General features: G+C 46.0%; 1 protein-coding gene across 1 annotated transcript; it reads left to right on the top strand.

Moving 5' to 3' along the window:
• The first annotated feature begins 3 nt into the window (after positions 1–3).
• RIBC2 (RIB43A domain with coiled-coils 2) lies at positions 4–17,664 on the top strand. The gene is given in 8 exon segments (XM_075342145.1): positions 4–52; positions 55–203; positions 3,966–4,047; positions 7,054–7,398; positions 7,748–7,866; positions 10,148–10,375; positions 10,468–10,634; positions 16,584–17,664. Coding segments are annotated over 8 exon segments (1,221 nt in total). The 3' UTR covers positions 16,666–17,664.
• The last annotated feature ends 751 nt before the right edge of the window (positions 17,665–18,415 follow it).

The raw sequence follows: 18,415 nt of genomic DNA, 5'->3' as shown, positions 1-18,415 counted from the left end.
CGCATGCGTGAAAGTCGAAGTCACCGGAAGTCTCCAGCTCCTAGCAACCGAGTCCTGGTTTCCTAGGAGACGTGATGCTGCAGAGCGGTGGAGGCGCCATGTACGAGCAGGACCGGGCAGAGGCGTCCGTGCAGCAGAGGAGGCGGGATGCGGAGCAGCAGAGGCAGAGCCGGGTGTTTGACACCAGAGTCAGGACCATTGGGGTGAGAAGCAGCTTCCATCTTTTCTTTGCCCTCACATGTGCATCACATTGCGTTTCTACCGCGTTTTTTAATGCGTTTTTCTTGGAAATACGCACGCAGCAAAGTCTATGAGAATCCTGTTGTCTGCAAAGCTTTATTTACTGCACTGCTGCAAATCCTAGTGAAGCTAGGGGGCAGCATTGTGTCCATATCTGCATCTCTCTAACCGCTTAGATGCCACGGCCGCCATTGTCCGCTGTATCTAAAGGGTTAAGTGGGGGGATCGTCAGCGGAGTCAGCACTAATGTCCTATAATCCAGACGTACAGGCACCTCCATGGGCAGGAAGAGGTTAACACAGATGAAGACCCCCCCCCCCCTTCAGGGCCTAATCTGTTTAGAGACCCCTCCCCAATGTTATGGACCCCAAGACCAGAGCCGGATTCTAGGCGGGGCAGGCGGGGCTTCAGCCTCGGGGCCCCCACCAAAAGAGCTTCTAAGGGGGCCCCCCCACCACCAGGGCCATACTTGCCACTAGGCACCTGTCAGCATTTTTTTTTTCTTCACACCCTCTCCACCTCCGTAAAGACAGTCTAATAAATCAGCTGTGTTTTCGGGGAGGGGGGGGGGCGCACCGCTATTTATTTGTATGTGCATCTTCAAGACGCAAACACAAACTGCGGGCACAGGACGCTGATTGACCCCGGAAGTACCAGCGCTTGCACTTCCGGGGTCAGAGGTGTGCCCATGAGCTCCCTGCTATGTGCTGCAGCCGTACCCAGCGAGGGGCGGGGGGGCAGCTACCCCCATTACCCTAATTCCTTTAAACAGACCCCAGACCAAACCCCCTTCCTGTTTACAGACCGCACCCCATGTTTAGAGAGTCCTGACCAGATCCACTGCTTTCAAAAGACCCCAGACCAGGCCCCCATGTTTAGAGACTTCCCCGCTTACAGACCCCCCCCTTCCTGTTTACAGACCCTCCATATTTACAGATTGCTGCTTCTTTAGAAAAACCCCAGACCAGACCCCATCATTTTTACAGTCTACATTTTTAAGACCAGGACCCCCCATGGAACCTCCCATTTTTACAGACTCAGGACCAAACCCTTTCACTTATACAGACCCCAGACCAGCCCACCTGTTTACTGGCTCCATCCAAAAGGCGCAAGACCAGACCCCCCCCTTGTTTACATACTTTCCCATTTACAGACCCCCTTCCTGTTTACAGACCCCCATGATTACATACTTCCTATTTATGGACCCTCCATATTTATAGATCGCTGACAAGACTCACTCCTTTAAACAGACCCCAGACCAGACCATTTCATTAATACAGACTTCACATTTTTAAAGACCCCCAAAACCAGGACCTCTTCTTTGAAATAGAATCAAAACCAGACCCTTTCATTTATACAGGCCCCAGACCCCCCCCCCCACTTCCTGTTTACAGACCCTCTATGTTTACAGACTCCTTTCAAAAGACCCTAGATGAGATCCCCGTTTACAGACCCCCTTAAGACTAGACCATTTCACTTATACAGACCCCAGACCAATCCCCTGTCCTGTTTACAGACTCCTGACCAGAACCGCTCCTTTCAAAAGACCCCAGAACCCCCATGTTTACGTCATTTCCCATTTACAGACCCCCCTTCCTGTTTACATTCCCTCAATGTATAGTAGGTCAATGTATGTAGTCAGATCCCTGACTAGAGTCCTTTAAACAGACCCCAGACCAGACCCGTTCATAAGGGCGACTCAGTGGTTAGCACTGCAGTCTTGTGGTGGCTCAGTGGTTAGCACTGCAGTCTTTGTTGCGGCTCAGTGGTTAGCACTGCAGTATTGTGGTGGCTCAGTGGTTAGCACTGCAGTCTTGTGGTGGCTCAGTGGCTAGCACTGCAGTCTTGCAGCGCTGGGGTCCTGGGTTCAAAAAATCCCACCAAGGACGAGATCTGGAAGGAGTTTGTATGTTCTCCCCTTGTTTGCGTGGGTTTCCTCCGGGTTCTCCGGTTTCCTCCCACACTCCAAAGACATACAGATAGGGAACCTTAGATTGTGAGCCCCAATGGGGACAGTGATTATGATGTATGTAAAGCGCTGTGGAATTAATGGCGCTATATAAATGAATAATTATTATTATTTATACAGACTCCTCATTTTTAAAGACCCCCAAGTCCAGCACCCTTTCATTTAAATAAACTTTGCCCCATGATTACAGACTCCAGACCTGACCCCCCTCCCCCCCATGGTTGCCTACGTTCCCATTTATAGACCTCCAGGACCCCCTTCTTCCTGTTTATGGACCCTCTATATTTACAGACCACTGATAAGACCCCCTCCTTTAGACAGACCCCAGACCAGACCTGCTCCTATTTACAGACCCCTTCCTTTATTCACAACTCCTATATTTGCAGACCTCTCCTTTATACAGACTTCAGGCCAACCCCCTTCTTTTACAGACCACCTTATTAAATTTATTAATTTGCAGACCCCCCCCTACCCCCATGTGCAGACGTCTGATAAGGCATTCAGCGACCAACTACCCTCTCCCCGTCCCTTTTTTTCCCAGCTTCTGCTCCAGTATCGTAGCCAATTTATATAGACGATGCCAGAAAGTTATTCTTATGGGTCCATACAAAATAAAAATAAATAAATCTTTAATTCTATATAGCGCTACCATATACCGCAGCGCTTTACATACATCAGGAACCCTGTCCCCATTGGAGCTCACAATCTAAATTGCCTATCTGTTTGCTTTTGTAGTGTGGGAGGAAACCGGAGAACCCGGAGGAAACCCACGCAAACACAGGAAGAACATACAAACTCCTTGCAGATAGTGTCCTTGGTGGGATTTGAACCCAGGACCTCAGCGCTGCAAGACTGCAGTGCTAACCACTGAGCCACCACAATACTGCAGTGCTAACCACTGAGCCACCACCAGACTGCAGTGCTAACCACTGAGCCACCACCAGACTGCAGTGCTAACCACTGAGCCACCACAAGACTGCAGTGCTAGCCACTGAGCCACCACTAGACTGCAGTGCTAGCCACTGAGCCACCACCAGACTGAAGTGCTAACCACTGAGCCACCACCAGACTGCAGTGCTAACCACTGAGCCACCACAACACCGCAGTGCTAAGCACTGAGCCACCACAAGACTGCAGTGCTAAGCACTGAGCCACCACAAGACGGCAGTGCTAGTCACTGAGCCACCACAAGACGGCAGTGCTAGCCACTGAGCCACCACAAGACGGCAGTGCTAACCACTGAGCCACCACAAGACAGCAGTGATAACCACTGAACCACCACAAGACGGCAGTGCTAGCCACTGAGCCACCACCAGACTGCAGTGCTAACAACTGAGCCACCACCAGACTGCAGTGCTAACCACTGAGCCACCACAAGACTGCAGTGCTAACCACTAAGCCACCGTACCGCCCCATACAGCACAGATCTATACACAGCTGTGGGCAAGATGCTGGGAGTTGTGTTTTTCACCACTTTTTGCGGTTATTTTAACCTCTTCCTAACTACTTGTTGCAAAACTATAACTCCCAACATCCATCCATCAGACCGTGCTGAGAGTAGCAGTTTCCTGAAAACTTTAGATCAGCGCTGCTATACTTCATCCTCAGCAGCAGAGGGCGCCATAAACCATTGTATTTGCTGTATGACGCGGCTCCGCATGAATCTGACTTGTGGGGTCCACGTCTCGGGCGTCTTTGCAGCTGAGATCCTGATATAAATTGTCGTTTTCATGAAATCCCTCTTTTATTTTCCCAGGTGGATACGGAGGCCTTGGACACTCAGGTGCACGACAAAAAGATCCAGAGAGAAATTGAAACTAAACGCCAGGAGGCTTTCGGTAGGTGAAGCCTTCACCCTCCCCTGGTACTTTTACCCCTATTACTACCCAAAAAAGTATAGCTTCACAGGTGCGGGTCTATCGGCCACATGACTACTCTGTGGACGCTGAACCAGACCCCAGAAAGCTGCCTCTGCAGAGGTCTGGCGCGAGGTCATGTGACGTCACACCAGGCCGGCTAATCAGAAGAGCCGCGGATGCCGTCAGGTAGGTCGCAGTCATCACGGCTCCCATCCAGCGGCCACGTATGTGGTCCTGCCAACCGATAGGACGAAGGCCAATGGATCCCATAGTGGATTGGAAGGCTCTTAAATGGGTAGTCAAGCGCCAGTCACCACCTGCCCCTTTAATGATCTTTAATCCTTTTATATCCTTGCAATCCTATCCTCAACCCTGATCTTCAGACCCCTCTATTAACAACGTGATGGGGGGACCGAGCGTCACTGTAGTTACAACATACGCTCCTGGAGGATTTGCTTAAAGGGGTAGCCCCGTCAGGGACATATGTAGGACCCCCAACTCCCTGGAGAACAGGCCCCAACGACTTGCTTCATTCATTCCAATGGGAGATCTGGAAAATTGCTGAGAGAGTGTTCACCTGGGGCCTCGTTCTCTAAATAGTTCTCAAATTGTGTGTCCTATCCTACCAATATGACATAAATGTCCTAGATGGAACTGCCCCTTTAACAACATCCTTCCACGGCCAATTTTCGTTTTTATGTTTGCCTTTTTTCCTTCCCTTATTTATTTAATTTTGTTAATGAGGGTTTATTTTCTATTTTTGCAATTACCATGCGGGTTAATTAGTATTTAATAAATAATAATATATAAATAATTATTATAAATTATTATAAAATTATTACTTAAATAATTAAGTGTAATTAAATAATAATTTGAATAATAATTTATTTCTGTCAATGAGGGTTTATTTTCTATTTTTGTAATTTAGAAAAAAAAACGCAATTACCATGTGGGTTAATTAGTATTTAATAAATAATAATATTTAAATAATTATTATAAAATTATTATAAAAGTAATTATTTAATTACATTATTTAAATAATTATTATACAATAATAATTTCTTTCTGTTAATGAGTGTTTATTTTCTAGTTTTGTACTTTAGAAAAAAAAAACACAAAAATGCAATTGCCATGGGGGTTAATTAGTATTTAATAAATCATATTTAAATAATTATTAAATTATTAATAACATTAATTAAATAATTAATTATTATAAAATAATAATTTAAATGAATTTATTTCTGTTAATGAGTGTTTATTTTCTATTTTTGTCATTTAGGAAAACAAACCCCACAAAAACGCAAATACCATGGGGGTTAATTAGTACTTAATAAATAATAATATTTAAATAATTATTATAAAATTATTAATTACATTAATTAAATAATTAATTATTATAAAATAATAATTTAAATTTATTTCTTTTAATGAGTGTTTATTTTCTATTTTTGTCATTTAGAAAAAAAAATGCAAATACCATGCTGGTTAATTAGTATTTAATAAATAATATTTAAATAATTATTATAAAATTAATTAAATAATTATAAAATAATTTATTTCTGTCAATGAGGGTGTATTTTCTTTTTTGGTAATTTAGAAAAAATACCCACAAAAATGCAATTACCATGGGGGTTAATTAGTATTTAATAAATAATAATATTTAAATAATTATTTTAAAAGTATTAATTAAATTAATTAAATAATTAATTATTATAAAATAATAATTTAAATAAATTTATTTCTGTTAATGAGTGTTTATTTTCTATTTTTGTAATTTAGAAAAAAAAAACGCAAAATGCAATTACCATGCGGGTTAATTAGTATTTAATAAATAATAGTTAAATCATTATTATAAAATTAATTATTATAAAATAATTTATTTCTGTCAATGAGGGTTTATTTTCTTTTTTGGTAATTTAGAAAAAAAAACCCAGAAAAACAAAATTACCAGGAGGGTTAATTAGTATTTAATAAATAATATTATTTAAATAATTATTATAAAAATATTAATTACATTAAATAATTATTATAAAATAATAATTTAAATAAATTTATTTCTGTTAATGAGTGTTTATTTTCTATTTTTGTAATTTAGAAAAAAAACACAAACGCAATTACCATGCGGGTTAATTAGTATTTAATAAATAATATTTAAATAATTATTAGAAAAATTAATTAAATATTATAAAATAATTTATTTCTGTCAATGAGGGTTTATTTTCTTTTTTGGTAATTTAGAATAAAACCACAAAAAATGCAATTACCATGCGGGTTAATTAGTATTTAATAAATAATAGTATTTAAATACATTTTATAAAATTATTCTAAAATGAATTATTATACAATAATAATTTATTTCTGGTAATGAGGGTTTATTTTCTATTTTTGTAATTTAGAAAAAAAAATGCAATTATTATATTAATATTTAATAAATAATATTGAAAAAAATAATATTTTGATAAACTGAACTTTTATTGTCCTGGTGATAACATAATAATAATTATTATTATTATTATTTATTTTTTATTAAAGTAAAAGGTCGATGATTTAGAATTTTTAAAACATTTTTTATTTTTACCATATTTTATAGTCCTCTGCCACAAGCAACCACACTATTGACAGAGATTGAAAGCAGCATTTAAATAGTTAACAGCAGATATGTGAATTTCCTGAAGAAGGAGAGGGATCTCTCCGAAACGCGTAGAGAAATAACTCACTATTGACTTTCTCCTTTGTGTTTTCTTCACCACGGCAGCGCGGCATCTATACCCATTCGTAATTATTGCAAGCAACCACACTATTGGCAGAGATTGACAGCAGCAGTTAAATAGTTAACAGCAGTGATCAGGGCTTAGCTCTGGCTGCTAAAGGGGTTTACAAAACTTTGTGTGGTGGGTGGGGGGCTGCGAGTGCTTCTGCACGATTGTGGGGTACAGTGACGAGAACCAGCGTCGTCAGCTCTGACCTCGCGCCCATTATTTCCAGATGCTCAGATGGTGCAAAACGACCATATCCTCTGCTTACTGGACCAGTGGCAAAAGGACGACGTCAGGAACCTGAACGCTGCCGTCAATCAGTTCAGACTCCAGTATCAGAAGAAGGAGGACCGGCGAGAATACGACCTGTACGATCCACAGGCCTTAAGCAAAGATCTCCCTCCTCGAGTGTCCGACGACGACCCCCGCTGCAGTGTGTCCGGGGTCCAGCGCATGATGGGAGAGGATCTGACGGAGAAGGACCGAAAAAGAGAGCAGCAAGAGCAGCTCCGAGAATGGTCCCTGCAGCAGCAGCAGGCGAGCGCCAAAGCCTTGGAGGACCAGAAGGCTGCAGGTGAGGCGACGCACGGTGCCCGATTATTCCCGATTATAGGGGTCCGTACATCCACATCTCATAGATTCACATCCGACCTATGGGGGGACATGGAAAAAGAAACCAGAGGAACTCTTTAATTTTTTTGAAGGGATTCTTTAGTATTAAGTATATAGAAGAGGACGGTGTTACATGACATCAGTAGCTGGGGGCTGCAGGATTTGGGGTGGGGGAAGTATTGCCTATTCATATAGGCTGCTATGGGCTATGGGTGGGATGTGTTTGGGGGTCCCCTCCATACTGTACCCCTTCTATAGGGTCGGCACATGTGTATTCTGCATCGCACATACCTGATTCTCACCTTCTACAGAAAACCTCTACGACAAAATGAGAATTGAACTTGACAAGAAGGCGATAGAATTACAGAAGATGGAAGAGCAAGCGAAGCGGGAGATCTGCGTCCACACCAAGGCATTCAACAGAGCTCAGGTAAGGCACTGTGGCTGGCAGCGTGGCTGGCACTTGTATTGTAGTGGCCCTGTGAGTATTGTGGCTGGTGCTGTGGGCATTGTGGATGGCACTCTCGACATCTTAGGTGGCACTGTGGGTATTGTGGCTGGTACTATGGGCATCATGACTGGCACTATGGGCATCGTGGCTAGCATTCTGGGTATTGTGGCTAGCACTGTGGGCATCAATGATGACACTGTGGGTATTGGGGCTAGCACTGTGGGCATCATGGCTGGCTCTGTGGGTATTTTGGGTGGCACTGTGGGCATCATGGCTGGCTCTGTGGGTATTGTGGCTAGCACTGTAGGCAACAGGGCTCGCACTCTGGGTACTGTGGCTAGCACTGTGGGCATCATGGCTGGCTCTGTGGGCATCATGTCTGGCATTCTGGGTATTATGGCTGGCATGCTGGGCATCATGGCTGTCATTCTGGGTATTATGGTTGGCATGCTGGGCATCATGCTGGCATTCTCGGTATTATGGCTGGCAAGCTGGGTATTGTGGCTGGCATTCTGGGTATTGTGGCTGGCATGCTGGGCATCATGGCTGGCATTCTGGGTATTGTGGCTGGCATGCTGGGCATCATGGCTAGCACTCTGGGTATTGTGGCTGGCATGCTGGACATCATGGTTGCCATTCTGGGTATTGTGGCTAGCACTGTGGACATCATGGCTGTCATTCTGGGTATTATGGTTGGCATGCTGGGCATCATGGCTGGCATTCTGGGTATTATGGCTGGCATGCTGGGCATCATGGCTGGCATTCTGGGTATTATGGCTACCACTGTGGGCATCATGGCTGGCACTCTCGGTATTGTGGCTAGCACTGTGGGCATCATGGCTGGCACTCTCGGTATTGTGGCTAGCACTGTGGGCATCATGGCTGGCACTCTCGGTATTGTGGCTAGCATTGTGGGCATCATGGCTGGCATTCTGGGTATTGTGGCTAGCACTGTGGGCATCATGGCTGGCACTCTGGGTACTGTGGCTAGCACTGTGGGCATCATGGCTGGCACTCTGGGTACTGTGGCTAGCACTGTGGGCATCATGGCTGGCATTCTGGGTATTGTGGCTAGCACTGTGGGCATCATGGCTGGCACTCTGGGTACTGTGGCTAGCACTGTGGGCATCATGGCTGGCACTCTCGGTATTGTGGCTAGCATTGTGGGCATCATGGCTGGCATTCTGGGTATTGTGGCTAGCACTGTGGGCATCATGGCTGGCACTCTCGGTATTGTGGCTAGCATTGTGGGCATCATGGCTGGCATTCTGGGTATTGTGGCTAGCACTGTGGGCATCATGGCTGGCACTCTCAGTATTGTGGCTAGCATTGTGGGCATCATGGCTGGCATTCTGGGTAATGTGGCTAGCACTGTGGGCATCATGGCTGGCACTCTGGGTATCATGGCTGGCATGCTGGGCATCATGGCTGGCATTCTGGGTATTGTGGTTAGCACTGCAGGAATCATGGCTGGCTCTGTGTGCATTATGGCTACCACTGTGGTCTTCATGTCTGGCACTGGGGGGCGCTATTGCTAATTATTGGTCTACTGTCAAGGGCGCACGGTTGGTTGCACTTGGCACACTATTGCCGTACTGTGAACCTGGGCTATTTAAGGGCACCCCATAAGTGGCACGGTGGCTAGTTATTATGGGATGGACACTAGGGGCACTACAGCGGTCTTTGGTATAGGGATGCTTTGGACTATGAAGGCCGGCTCCCTGGCCTCTTCCGATGGGTCCACACTGGTTAATGTTTCCCAGCATGCCGTGGGGCGGCCCCTATAATCCGCCTGCAGCTCATCCTAAACCCTAAGTGTTTCCGCATGCTCATTACCGCCTCACAGAGCTGGATCCCAAAATCCCGCATTCATGGGAACATTCCCCGCTAATTGCCGGCCCCTCGTCCTGCTGCTAACGAGCCTCTTCCCATAGACGCTGCAGGAGAATTCACTCCATTGTTTTCTTCAAGACAAGAAGTCGACGTCTTATAAGTCACAAACGAATCATCTGATGACTGCAATCGTCTCCAATCCAAGGTCCTAAAATACTTCACACGCCATACCGTTTTGTGTATGCAGTCCCTTTGCGGAGCTATGGCCAGACTACAAGTAATCCCTAGGTAATCTGATCTGGCAGTCAATCCCTCCATCCCCTGATAGGAATTCTATCAAAAATCTGCTACCGTTTTGTGTATACAGGTCCAATGCAGACTAATGTGTCTCCATAGTCACGCATCATTATTCTTATGTTATTTCCAGGCTGAAGAGTCTTTAGAAAGAAAAAAGCTGCAGAAACAACTAGAAGAAGAGGACAACTCTGTGGAGATCTGCAACAATACCGAGGGGGACCTTCTGTCGGAGAACCCCGCGCAGGCGAGCAGCGCCTTCGGCCCTCACCGCGTGGCCCCCGACCGCTGGAAGGGAATGAGCCCCGAGCAGCTGACGGATGTGATCGGTGTCCAGCAGCGGCAGATACAGGAAAAGATGGTAATGCTGGTGTGCAGGGGAGGGGGGAGGTGTAATTAGGGGGCAATAGGGGGGTCTAAGCGACACAGCCTAATAATCTATTCCTTCCATAGAGACTAAAGGAGGAAGAGAGGCAAAGACAAGCAGAGTGGGACCGGAGGAGAGCGCAGGGGGCCCGGGCCATGCTTCTCCTGGAACGGCAGCAAAAAAGGGAAGAGCAGGAGCTTCGCAAAGCGCAGGATCACGTCAACCTGCAGCTCGCGCAGGCACATAAAGCCCAGTGAGTAGCATCACATTGCAGAGCGCCATTCTTCTCCATAGGTTGTATCTGGTATTACAAGTTAATCAATTAATACACGGTGTGCAGAATTATTAGGCAAATGAGTATTTCGATCACATGATACTTTTTATACATGTTGTCCTACTCCAAGCTGTATAGGCTGAGAGCCAATGAAGTAAATCAGGTGATGTGCATCTCTGTAATGAGGAGGGGTGCGGTGTAATGACATCAACACCCTATATAAGGGGTGCTTAATTATTAGGCAACTTCCTTTCCTTTGGCAAAATGGGTCAGAAGAGAGATTTGACGGGCTCTGAAGAGTCCAAAATTGTGAGATGTCTTGCAGAGGGATGCGGCAGTCTTGAAATTGCCAAACTTTTGAAGCGTGATCACCGAACAATCAAGCGTTTCATGGCAAATAGCCAACAGGGTCGCAAGAAGCGTGCTGGGCAAAAAAGGCGCAAAATAACTGCCCATGAATTGAGGAAAATCAAGCGTGAAGCTGCCAAGATGCCATTTGCCACCAGTTTGGCCATATTTCATAGCTGCAACGTTACTGGGGTATCAAAAAGCACAAGGTGTGCCATACTCAGGGACAGGCCAAGGTAAGGAAGGCTGAAAAACCACCACCTCTGAACAAGAACCATAAGATAAAACGTCAAGACTGGGCCAAGAAATATCTTAAGACTGATTTTTCTCAGGTTTTATGGACTGATGAAATGAGAGTGACTCTTGATGGGCCAGATGCTGGATCAGTAAAGGGCAGAGAGCTCCACTCCGACTCAGACGCCGACAAGGTGGAGGTGGGCACTGGTATGGGCTGGGATCATCAAAGATCAACTTGTGGGACCTTTTCGGGTTGAGGATGGAGTGAAGCTCAACTCCCAGACCTACTGCCAGATTCTGGAAGTCAACTTCTTCAAGCAGTGGTACAGGAAGACGTCGGTATCGTTCAAGAAAAACATGATTTTCATGCAGGACAATGCTCCATCACATGCATCCAACTACTCCACAGCGTGGCTGGCCAGTAAAGGTCTAAAAGATGAAAATATAATGACATGGCCCCCTTGTTCACCTGATCTGAACCCCATAGAGAACCTGTGGTCCCTCATAAAATGTGAGATCTACAGGGAGGGAAAACAGTGCACCTCTCGGAGAGTGTCTGGAGGCTGTGGTGGCTGCTGCACGCAATGTGGATGGTAAACAGATCAAGCAATGACAGAATCTATGGATGGTCGGCTGTTGAGTGTCATCAGAAAGAAAGGGGCTATATTGGTCACTCATTTTTGGGGGTTTTGTTTTTGCATGTCAGAAATGTTTATTTCTAAATTTTGTGCAGTTATATTGGTTTACCTGGTGAAAATAAACAAGTGAGATGGGAATAGATTTGGTTTTTATTAAGTTGCCTAATAATTCTGCACAGTAATAGTTACCTGCACAAACAGATCTCCTCCTAAGATATCCAAATCTAAAAAAAACCTCCAAATTCCAAAAATATTAAGCTTTGGGTTGATTGAGAACATAGTTGTTGATCAATAATAAAAAAAAAATCCTCAAAAATACAACTTGCCTAATAATTCTGCACACAGCGTAGAGATGAGCTGCAGTACCATATGCAGCCCAAGGTGAGAAATGGCACATTATCCCCTTTATCCTTTTCACGACCAAGGACATACTGATACATCCTTTGTCGTGTCCCTGACTTTGATGCGAGCTCACGCGCTGAGCCCGCATCATTCAATGCACATGTCGGCTGATCTGATCAGCCAATATGTGCAGCTAACAGACGCCTGGTAACTAGTTAGATTGTGCTGTCAAACTTTGACATGCGCTGATGGGGAGCTCACCATTCCCTGTCCCATCCGCTCAGCAGCTAAACACTGGGAATAATGTGACATCCCCTCTAATTTGATATTGATGACTTATCCTAAGATAGCCCATCAATAGCAAAGTACAAGACAACCTCTTGAACACCTTATCAACATTTACGCCATATGCCGGCTCCCTGACTTGGATGTGGGCTCACCAGCTGAGCCTGCATCTTTCCCGGCAGATGATGGCTGTGATTTTCAGCCATCATCTGCCTCTAACAGAACAATGCTGTGCCTGCAGCTGTTAATGTGTCAATTACCAATGTCAGTCTTTGACAGAGGTATCCACGGAGCGCTGACGGGGGGTGCACTACATCCGTAAAAGTCCAATTAAGTAACCTGATCGGTAAACGGCGTAATGAAGAAAAAAATGGAAACTCCAAAATTATGACTTTTTTTGCAATAAGAGGTGACAAAACATTGGACTGAACCCAGAATGGTAATAATAAAAAAACAGCAGCTCAGGGGGCAAAAAATAAACCCTCACAGCCCCAGATCCCGAAAACTGAAAATGTTACAGGTCTCAGAATTGATTTTTTCCGCTTTCCGGTGCATGTGCTCAACACATGATAAAATAAATAGTGTCGTTCAAAAGCAAAACTCGTCCCGCAAAAAACAAGACCCCACACGGCTATATGTGGACAGAATAATAAAAACGTTATGGCTCTTAGGGGAAGGGAAGGAAAAAAACAAAAACATGGATATTGGCTTTGGCGGGAATGGGCTAAGGCAGAACGCGACCCGGCTGTGGTTACAGATACCGCTCATAATATACCGAGCAGTGACTGATACAGAGACAGCGCCCCCCTATGACTGGAAACTGAACACGCCACAAGGTATAAAGTACATTTCTTACCAGCAGCGAGGCTCTAAGTGGATGTTGAGAATGCTATTAACCTTCAGACTAACCCCATATCTGAAGGTTAATACTGTTTTTTCTCGTGACAGGTTCCCTTTAAACGGGCAAACATTAAATAGTCCTAGAAAACTGGGTGATCTGGTACGGGGAAGAACGAAAGGGAAGGGAAACCCTGTGACTAGGGAAGGGGGAGTTGGTGACCACTGACCAAGCCTACTGCTGGTCCCTGGGGTCCCTCACTGCCCTAGATAGGTTCCTCACCTATGCGCTGAGCCGGATACCTGACTCTAGGTATCCCTAGTGCTGACCCTAGATATTACTGACCCTAGATATCCCAAGTGCTTGGCCTTGGGTTCCCACGCCACCCTAGATAAGTTCCGCACCTATGCGCCGAACCGGATACCTGACCCTAGGTATCCCTATTGCTAACCTTAGATATTCCTGATCCTAGATATCCCTAGTGCTAGACCCTGGGTTCCCTCACTGCACTAGATAGGTTCCACACATATGCGCGGAGCTGGATACCTGACCCTAGGTATCTCTAGTGCTGGTCCCTGGAGTCCCTCACCACCCTAGATAGGTTCCACACATATGCGCCGAGCCGGATACCTGACCCTAGATATACCTAGTGCTGGGCCCCAGGGTCCCTCACCACCCTTGATAGTTTCCGCACCCATGCGCCGAACCGGATACCTGACCCTAGGTGTCCCTATTGCCAACCTTAGATATTCCTGACCCTAGGTATCCCTAGTGCTGGGCCCTGGGGTCCCTCACCACTATAGATTGGTTCCGCACCTATGTGCGAGCTGGATACTTGACCCTAGGTATCCTTAGTGCTGGGCCCAGAGGTCCCTCACCACCCTAGATAGGTTCCGCACCTATGCGCTGAGCTGGATACCTGACCCTAGGTATCCCTAGTGCTGGGCCTTGGGTTCCCTGACCGCCCTAGATAGGTTCCACACCTATACACCGAGCCGGATAATTGACCCTAGGTATCCCTAGTGCTGGGCCCTTGGTTCCCTCACCACCCTAGATAGGTTCCACACCTATGCGCGGAGCTGGATACCTGACCCTAGGCTGAACCTGATCTGGGCCCTAGGTAGGGAGCAGATAGGATAAGAGCTTAGTCAACCCCACTGAGCGCTAAAGGACACACAGGGATAACACACAAGGGAAAATAAACAACTTATCTAAAAGTATATACAGTAATAGGGACTGCAACACGCAACAAAGTTAATCCTGATGATTGCAAGACGACTGTTTGCACTTAGGACCTGTAGGAAGTTAGAACTATCACTTGCTACGAGTAACAAGAAGTGAAGGTATATAAAGCCACCAGGTAAGTGCTGATGAAAAGCAGCTGAAAGGCTGAGGAACTCCGCAAGGTCCTAAAGGGAAAGGGATGAAAACCAAGCAGAGAAAATGGAAGGTCAGGGAGCAGTTTGTGTAGCCAAAAGCTGTGACCTTCTATAGCCGGACACTATAGGACTGTCTGTTACCCGTGACACTAGTTCTATAGGGTGTACTCCTCCTTTACATGTAAGCCGGTCTATAATGCTTAAATGTCTGCAGGTCCAGCTTGAAAAACTCCCGGTGATCAGCCGTGATCGCCAGAAAAGCATTCAATTTCTCTGCAGTGGCCACTATAGGGTAAATGTGGTATTATATCATCTCCTTTCAGATGAATGACCGGCCACTTAATTACATGGACGGGTCATGTGCACCCGAGAGAGACACTCTTTATAAGTACCTCTGATGCCTAGTTGTCACGGTTCCGATGTGCGGAGCATTTTCTGTTGTTATGTTCTACCTTGCTCTCCTGCAGAGCCGGTACTTGCTGTTCCTTTGCGCAGAGCCTTTTGCAGGTTGGAGGCTCTGCTGTTTGTATGGAAGATCTATGAATAGGTTGTCTCTCAGCACTGGGTTCTACGCTAGTCCAGGGAGGTGCCTACGTGGATGTTCCTCATTCCAGGTGATTGCTCTGCTTCATTAGGGAGCATGCTCGCCAGTAGTACTGCCTGGTTACAGTAGTACTCTCGGCTCCCGCAGTGTTTAGTGATCTGATCATGGCTCTCGACTCTGCACTGTTGTAGACTCTTCTCTGCCTGTCTCCCTGTTTTTGTTGTAACCTCCTGGCTTCTGACTTCGGACCTCCTCTTGACCATGTCCCTGCCTACTCCCTGTATCCTGTACTTACCTCCTAGAATCCTGACCCTCGACTTGTATCTTGACCTTGTCTCTCTTTGCTCCCAATATCCTGTTGTTATATCCTGGCTTCTGACCTCGGACCTCCTCCTGACCATGCCCCCGCCTGCTCCCTGTATCCTGTACTTACCTCCTAGAATCCTGACCCTCGACTTGTATCTTGACCTTGTCTCTCTTTGCTCCCAATGTCCTGTCATTACTTCCTGGCTTCTGACCTTGGACCTCCTTCTAACAACGTCCTCGCCTGCTCCCAGTATCCTGTACTTACTCTCCAGGAATCCTGACCCTCATCTTGTATCTTGACCTCGTCTATGTCTGCTCCCAGTGTCCGGTCCTTACCTCCTGGCTTCTGACCTCGGACCTCCTCCTGACCATGCTCCCTTCTGCTCCCTGTACTTACTCTCCTGGAATCCTGACCTTCGACTTGTATCTTGACCTCGTCGTCTCTTTGCTCCCAGTGTCCTGTCGTTACATCCTGGCTTCTGACCTCGAACCTCCTCCTGACAATGTCCCCGCCTGTATCCTGTACTTACTCTTCTGGAATCCTGATCCTTGGCTTGTATCTTGACCTCGTCTCTGTCTGCTCCCAGTGTCCTGTCGTTTCCTCCTGGCTTCTGACCTCGGACCTCCTCCTGACAATGTCCCCGCCTGTATCCTGTACTTACTCTCCTGGAATCCTGACCCAACCTCGTCTTTTGCTCCCAGTGTCCTGTCATTACCTCCTGTCTTCTGACCTCGGACCTCCTCCTGACCACGTCCCCGCCTGCTCCCTGTATCCTGTACTTACTCATCTCGAATCCTGACCCTCGGCTTGTATCTTGACCTCGTCTCTGTCTGCTCCCAGTGTCCTGTCATTACCTCCTGGCTTCTGACCTCGGCTTCTGTGACTACCTCTCCATTCACTGCACACAAGTAGTGTCTCGCGCCACCTAGTGACGGACATCACACTACCCATTCTCACCCCTTTTATAATTGATTACGATCGCTAATGAGCCTGACCTCTCTCATTTCCAGGAAGAACTACCTGGACCAAGAAGTTTTCACCAATTCTCCGAATGATCAATATTTTGCACAATTCAACACCACCAGCCGATGAAGCCGGCGACCGAGGGCTACGTAACGGGTTACATTGATCTTACACCTTCCTTACAAGGAACCTTCAAGAAAGCGCCTCCGAGGCGAAGGCCCGCGAACTGCAGCCCTACTGCAAACAACATGTGGTTTCCTCATCTTCCTCTTACCAAATGCTGGCCATGTGTCTCCCATGTGTCCGCTGCATCTTGTGGGGCGGGGGGTGAAGTTTTCTGAAGTTAAAAAATCTGACATTTGCTTCATTGTTTCCCTGTTTCTTTCAGGTTTTTGGGATTCTTAAAGGAAGTTTCCATTTTTTTTAACTTTTTTTTTATTGCTCCAATGAAACTGAGCAACTTTGCAAGTAATCATTATTAAAAAAAAAAATAGCCGTTTTGTGTACGCAGCTCCTGTGCACAGGAGATCACAGACAAGCCCTGCAGCCACACTCCCCTTCCTTTTCTCCTTAAAGGGGCAGTACCAAATTTTAAAGTTATCCCCTCTCCATATGGCTAACTTCCTGATTGCTGGGGTCCGACCTTTGGGACCCAGGGCTCTGAAGACCTTTGTGTGATTGGAGCGGTGGTCGATCATACTGACCTCGCCCATAGAAAAAGAATGAGGCGGAGGTGCGTGTGATCCTCCACTTCTACATTCTCGAGATCAAGCGGGGTCTTAGCGGTTGGACCCCCATTTCCAAACTTGGTTCAACCCCTTTAAACAGTTTTTTAACATACAACAGCAAAAACTTGGGGGCAAGTGAAGGTAATATTGCTGCAGCGTCAGACTACACAGGGTTTGTTTGTAGTCTGTTACCATGGAGACATATACAGTGCCTACAAGTAGTATTCAACCCCCTGCAGATTTAGCAGGTTTGATAAGATGCAAATAAGTTAGAGCCTGCAAACTTCAAACAAGAGCAGGATTTATTAACAGATGCATAAATCTTACAAACCAACAAGTTATGTTGCTCAGTTAAATTTTAATAAATTTTCAACATAAAAGTGTGGGTCAATTATTATTCAACCCCTAGGTTTAATATTTTGTGGAATAACCCTTGTTTGCAATTACAGCTAATAATCGTCTTTTATAAGACCTGATCAGGCCGGCACAGGTCTCTGGAGTTATCTTGGCCCACTCCTCCATGCAGATCTTCTCCAAGTTATCTAGGTTCTTTGGGTGTCTCATGTGGACTTTAATCTTGAGCTCCTTCCACAAGTTTTCAATTGGGTTAAGGTCAGGAGACTGACTAGGCCACTGCAACACCTTGATTTTTTCCCTCTTGAACCAGGCCTTGGTTTTCTTGGCTGTGTGCTTTGGGTCATTGTCTTGTTGGAAGATGAAATGACGACCCATCTTAAGATCCTTGATGGAGGAGCGGAGGTTCTTGGCCAAAATCTCCAGGTAGGCCGTGCTATCCATCTTCCCATGGATGCGGACCAGATGGCCAGGCCCCTTGGCTGAGAAACAGCCCCACAGCATGATGCTGCCACCACCATGCTTGACTGTAGGGATGGTATTCTTGGGGTCGTATGCAGTGCCATCCAGTCTCCAAACGTCACGTGTGTGGTTGGCACCAAAGATCTCGATCTTGGTCTCATCAGACCAGAGAACCTTGAACCAGTCTGTCTCAGAGTCCTCCAAGTGATCATGAGCAAACTGTAGACGAGCCTTGACATGACGCTTTGAAAGTAAAGGTACCTTACGGGCTCGTCTGGAACGGAGACCATTGCGGTGGAGTACGTTACTTATGGTATTGACTGAAACCAATGTCC

The sequence above is a fragment of the Anomaloglossus baeobatrachus genome, chromosome 4 (genome assembly GCF_048569485.1).
Source record: "Anomaloglossus baeobatrachus isolate aAnoBae1 chromosome 4, aAnoBae1.hap1, whole genome shotgun sequence".
Lineage (NCBI taxonomy): Eukaryota > Metazoa > Chordata > Amphibia > Anura > Aromobatidae > Anomaloglossus > Anomaloglossus baeobatrachus.
Note: the sequence above shows the minus strand (reverse complement) of the source record. Positions and strands in the feature narration are given on the sequence as shown.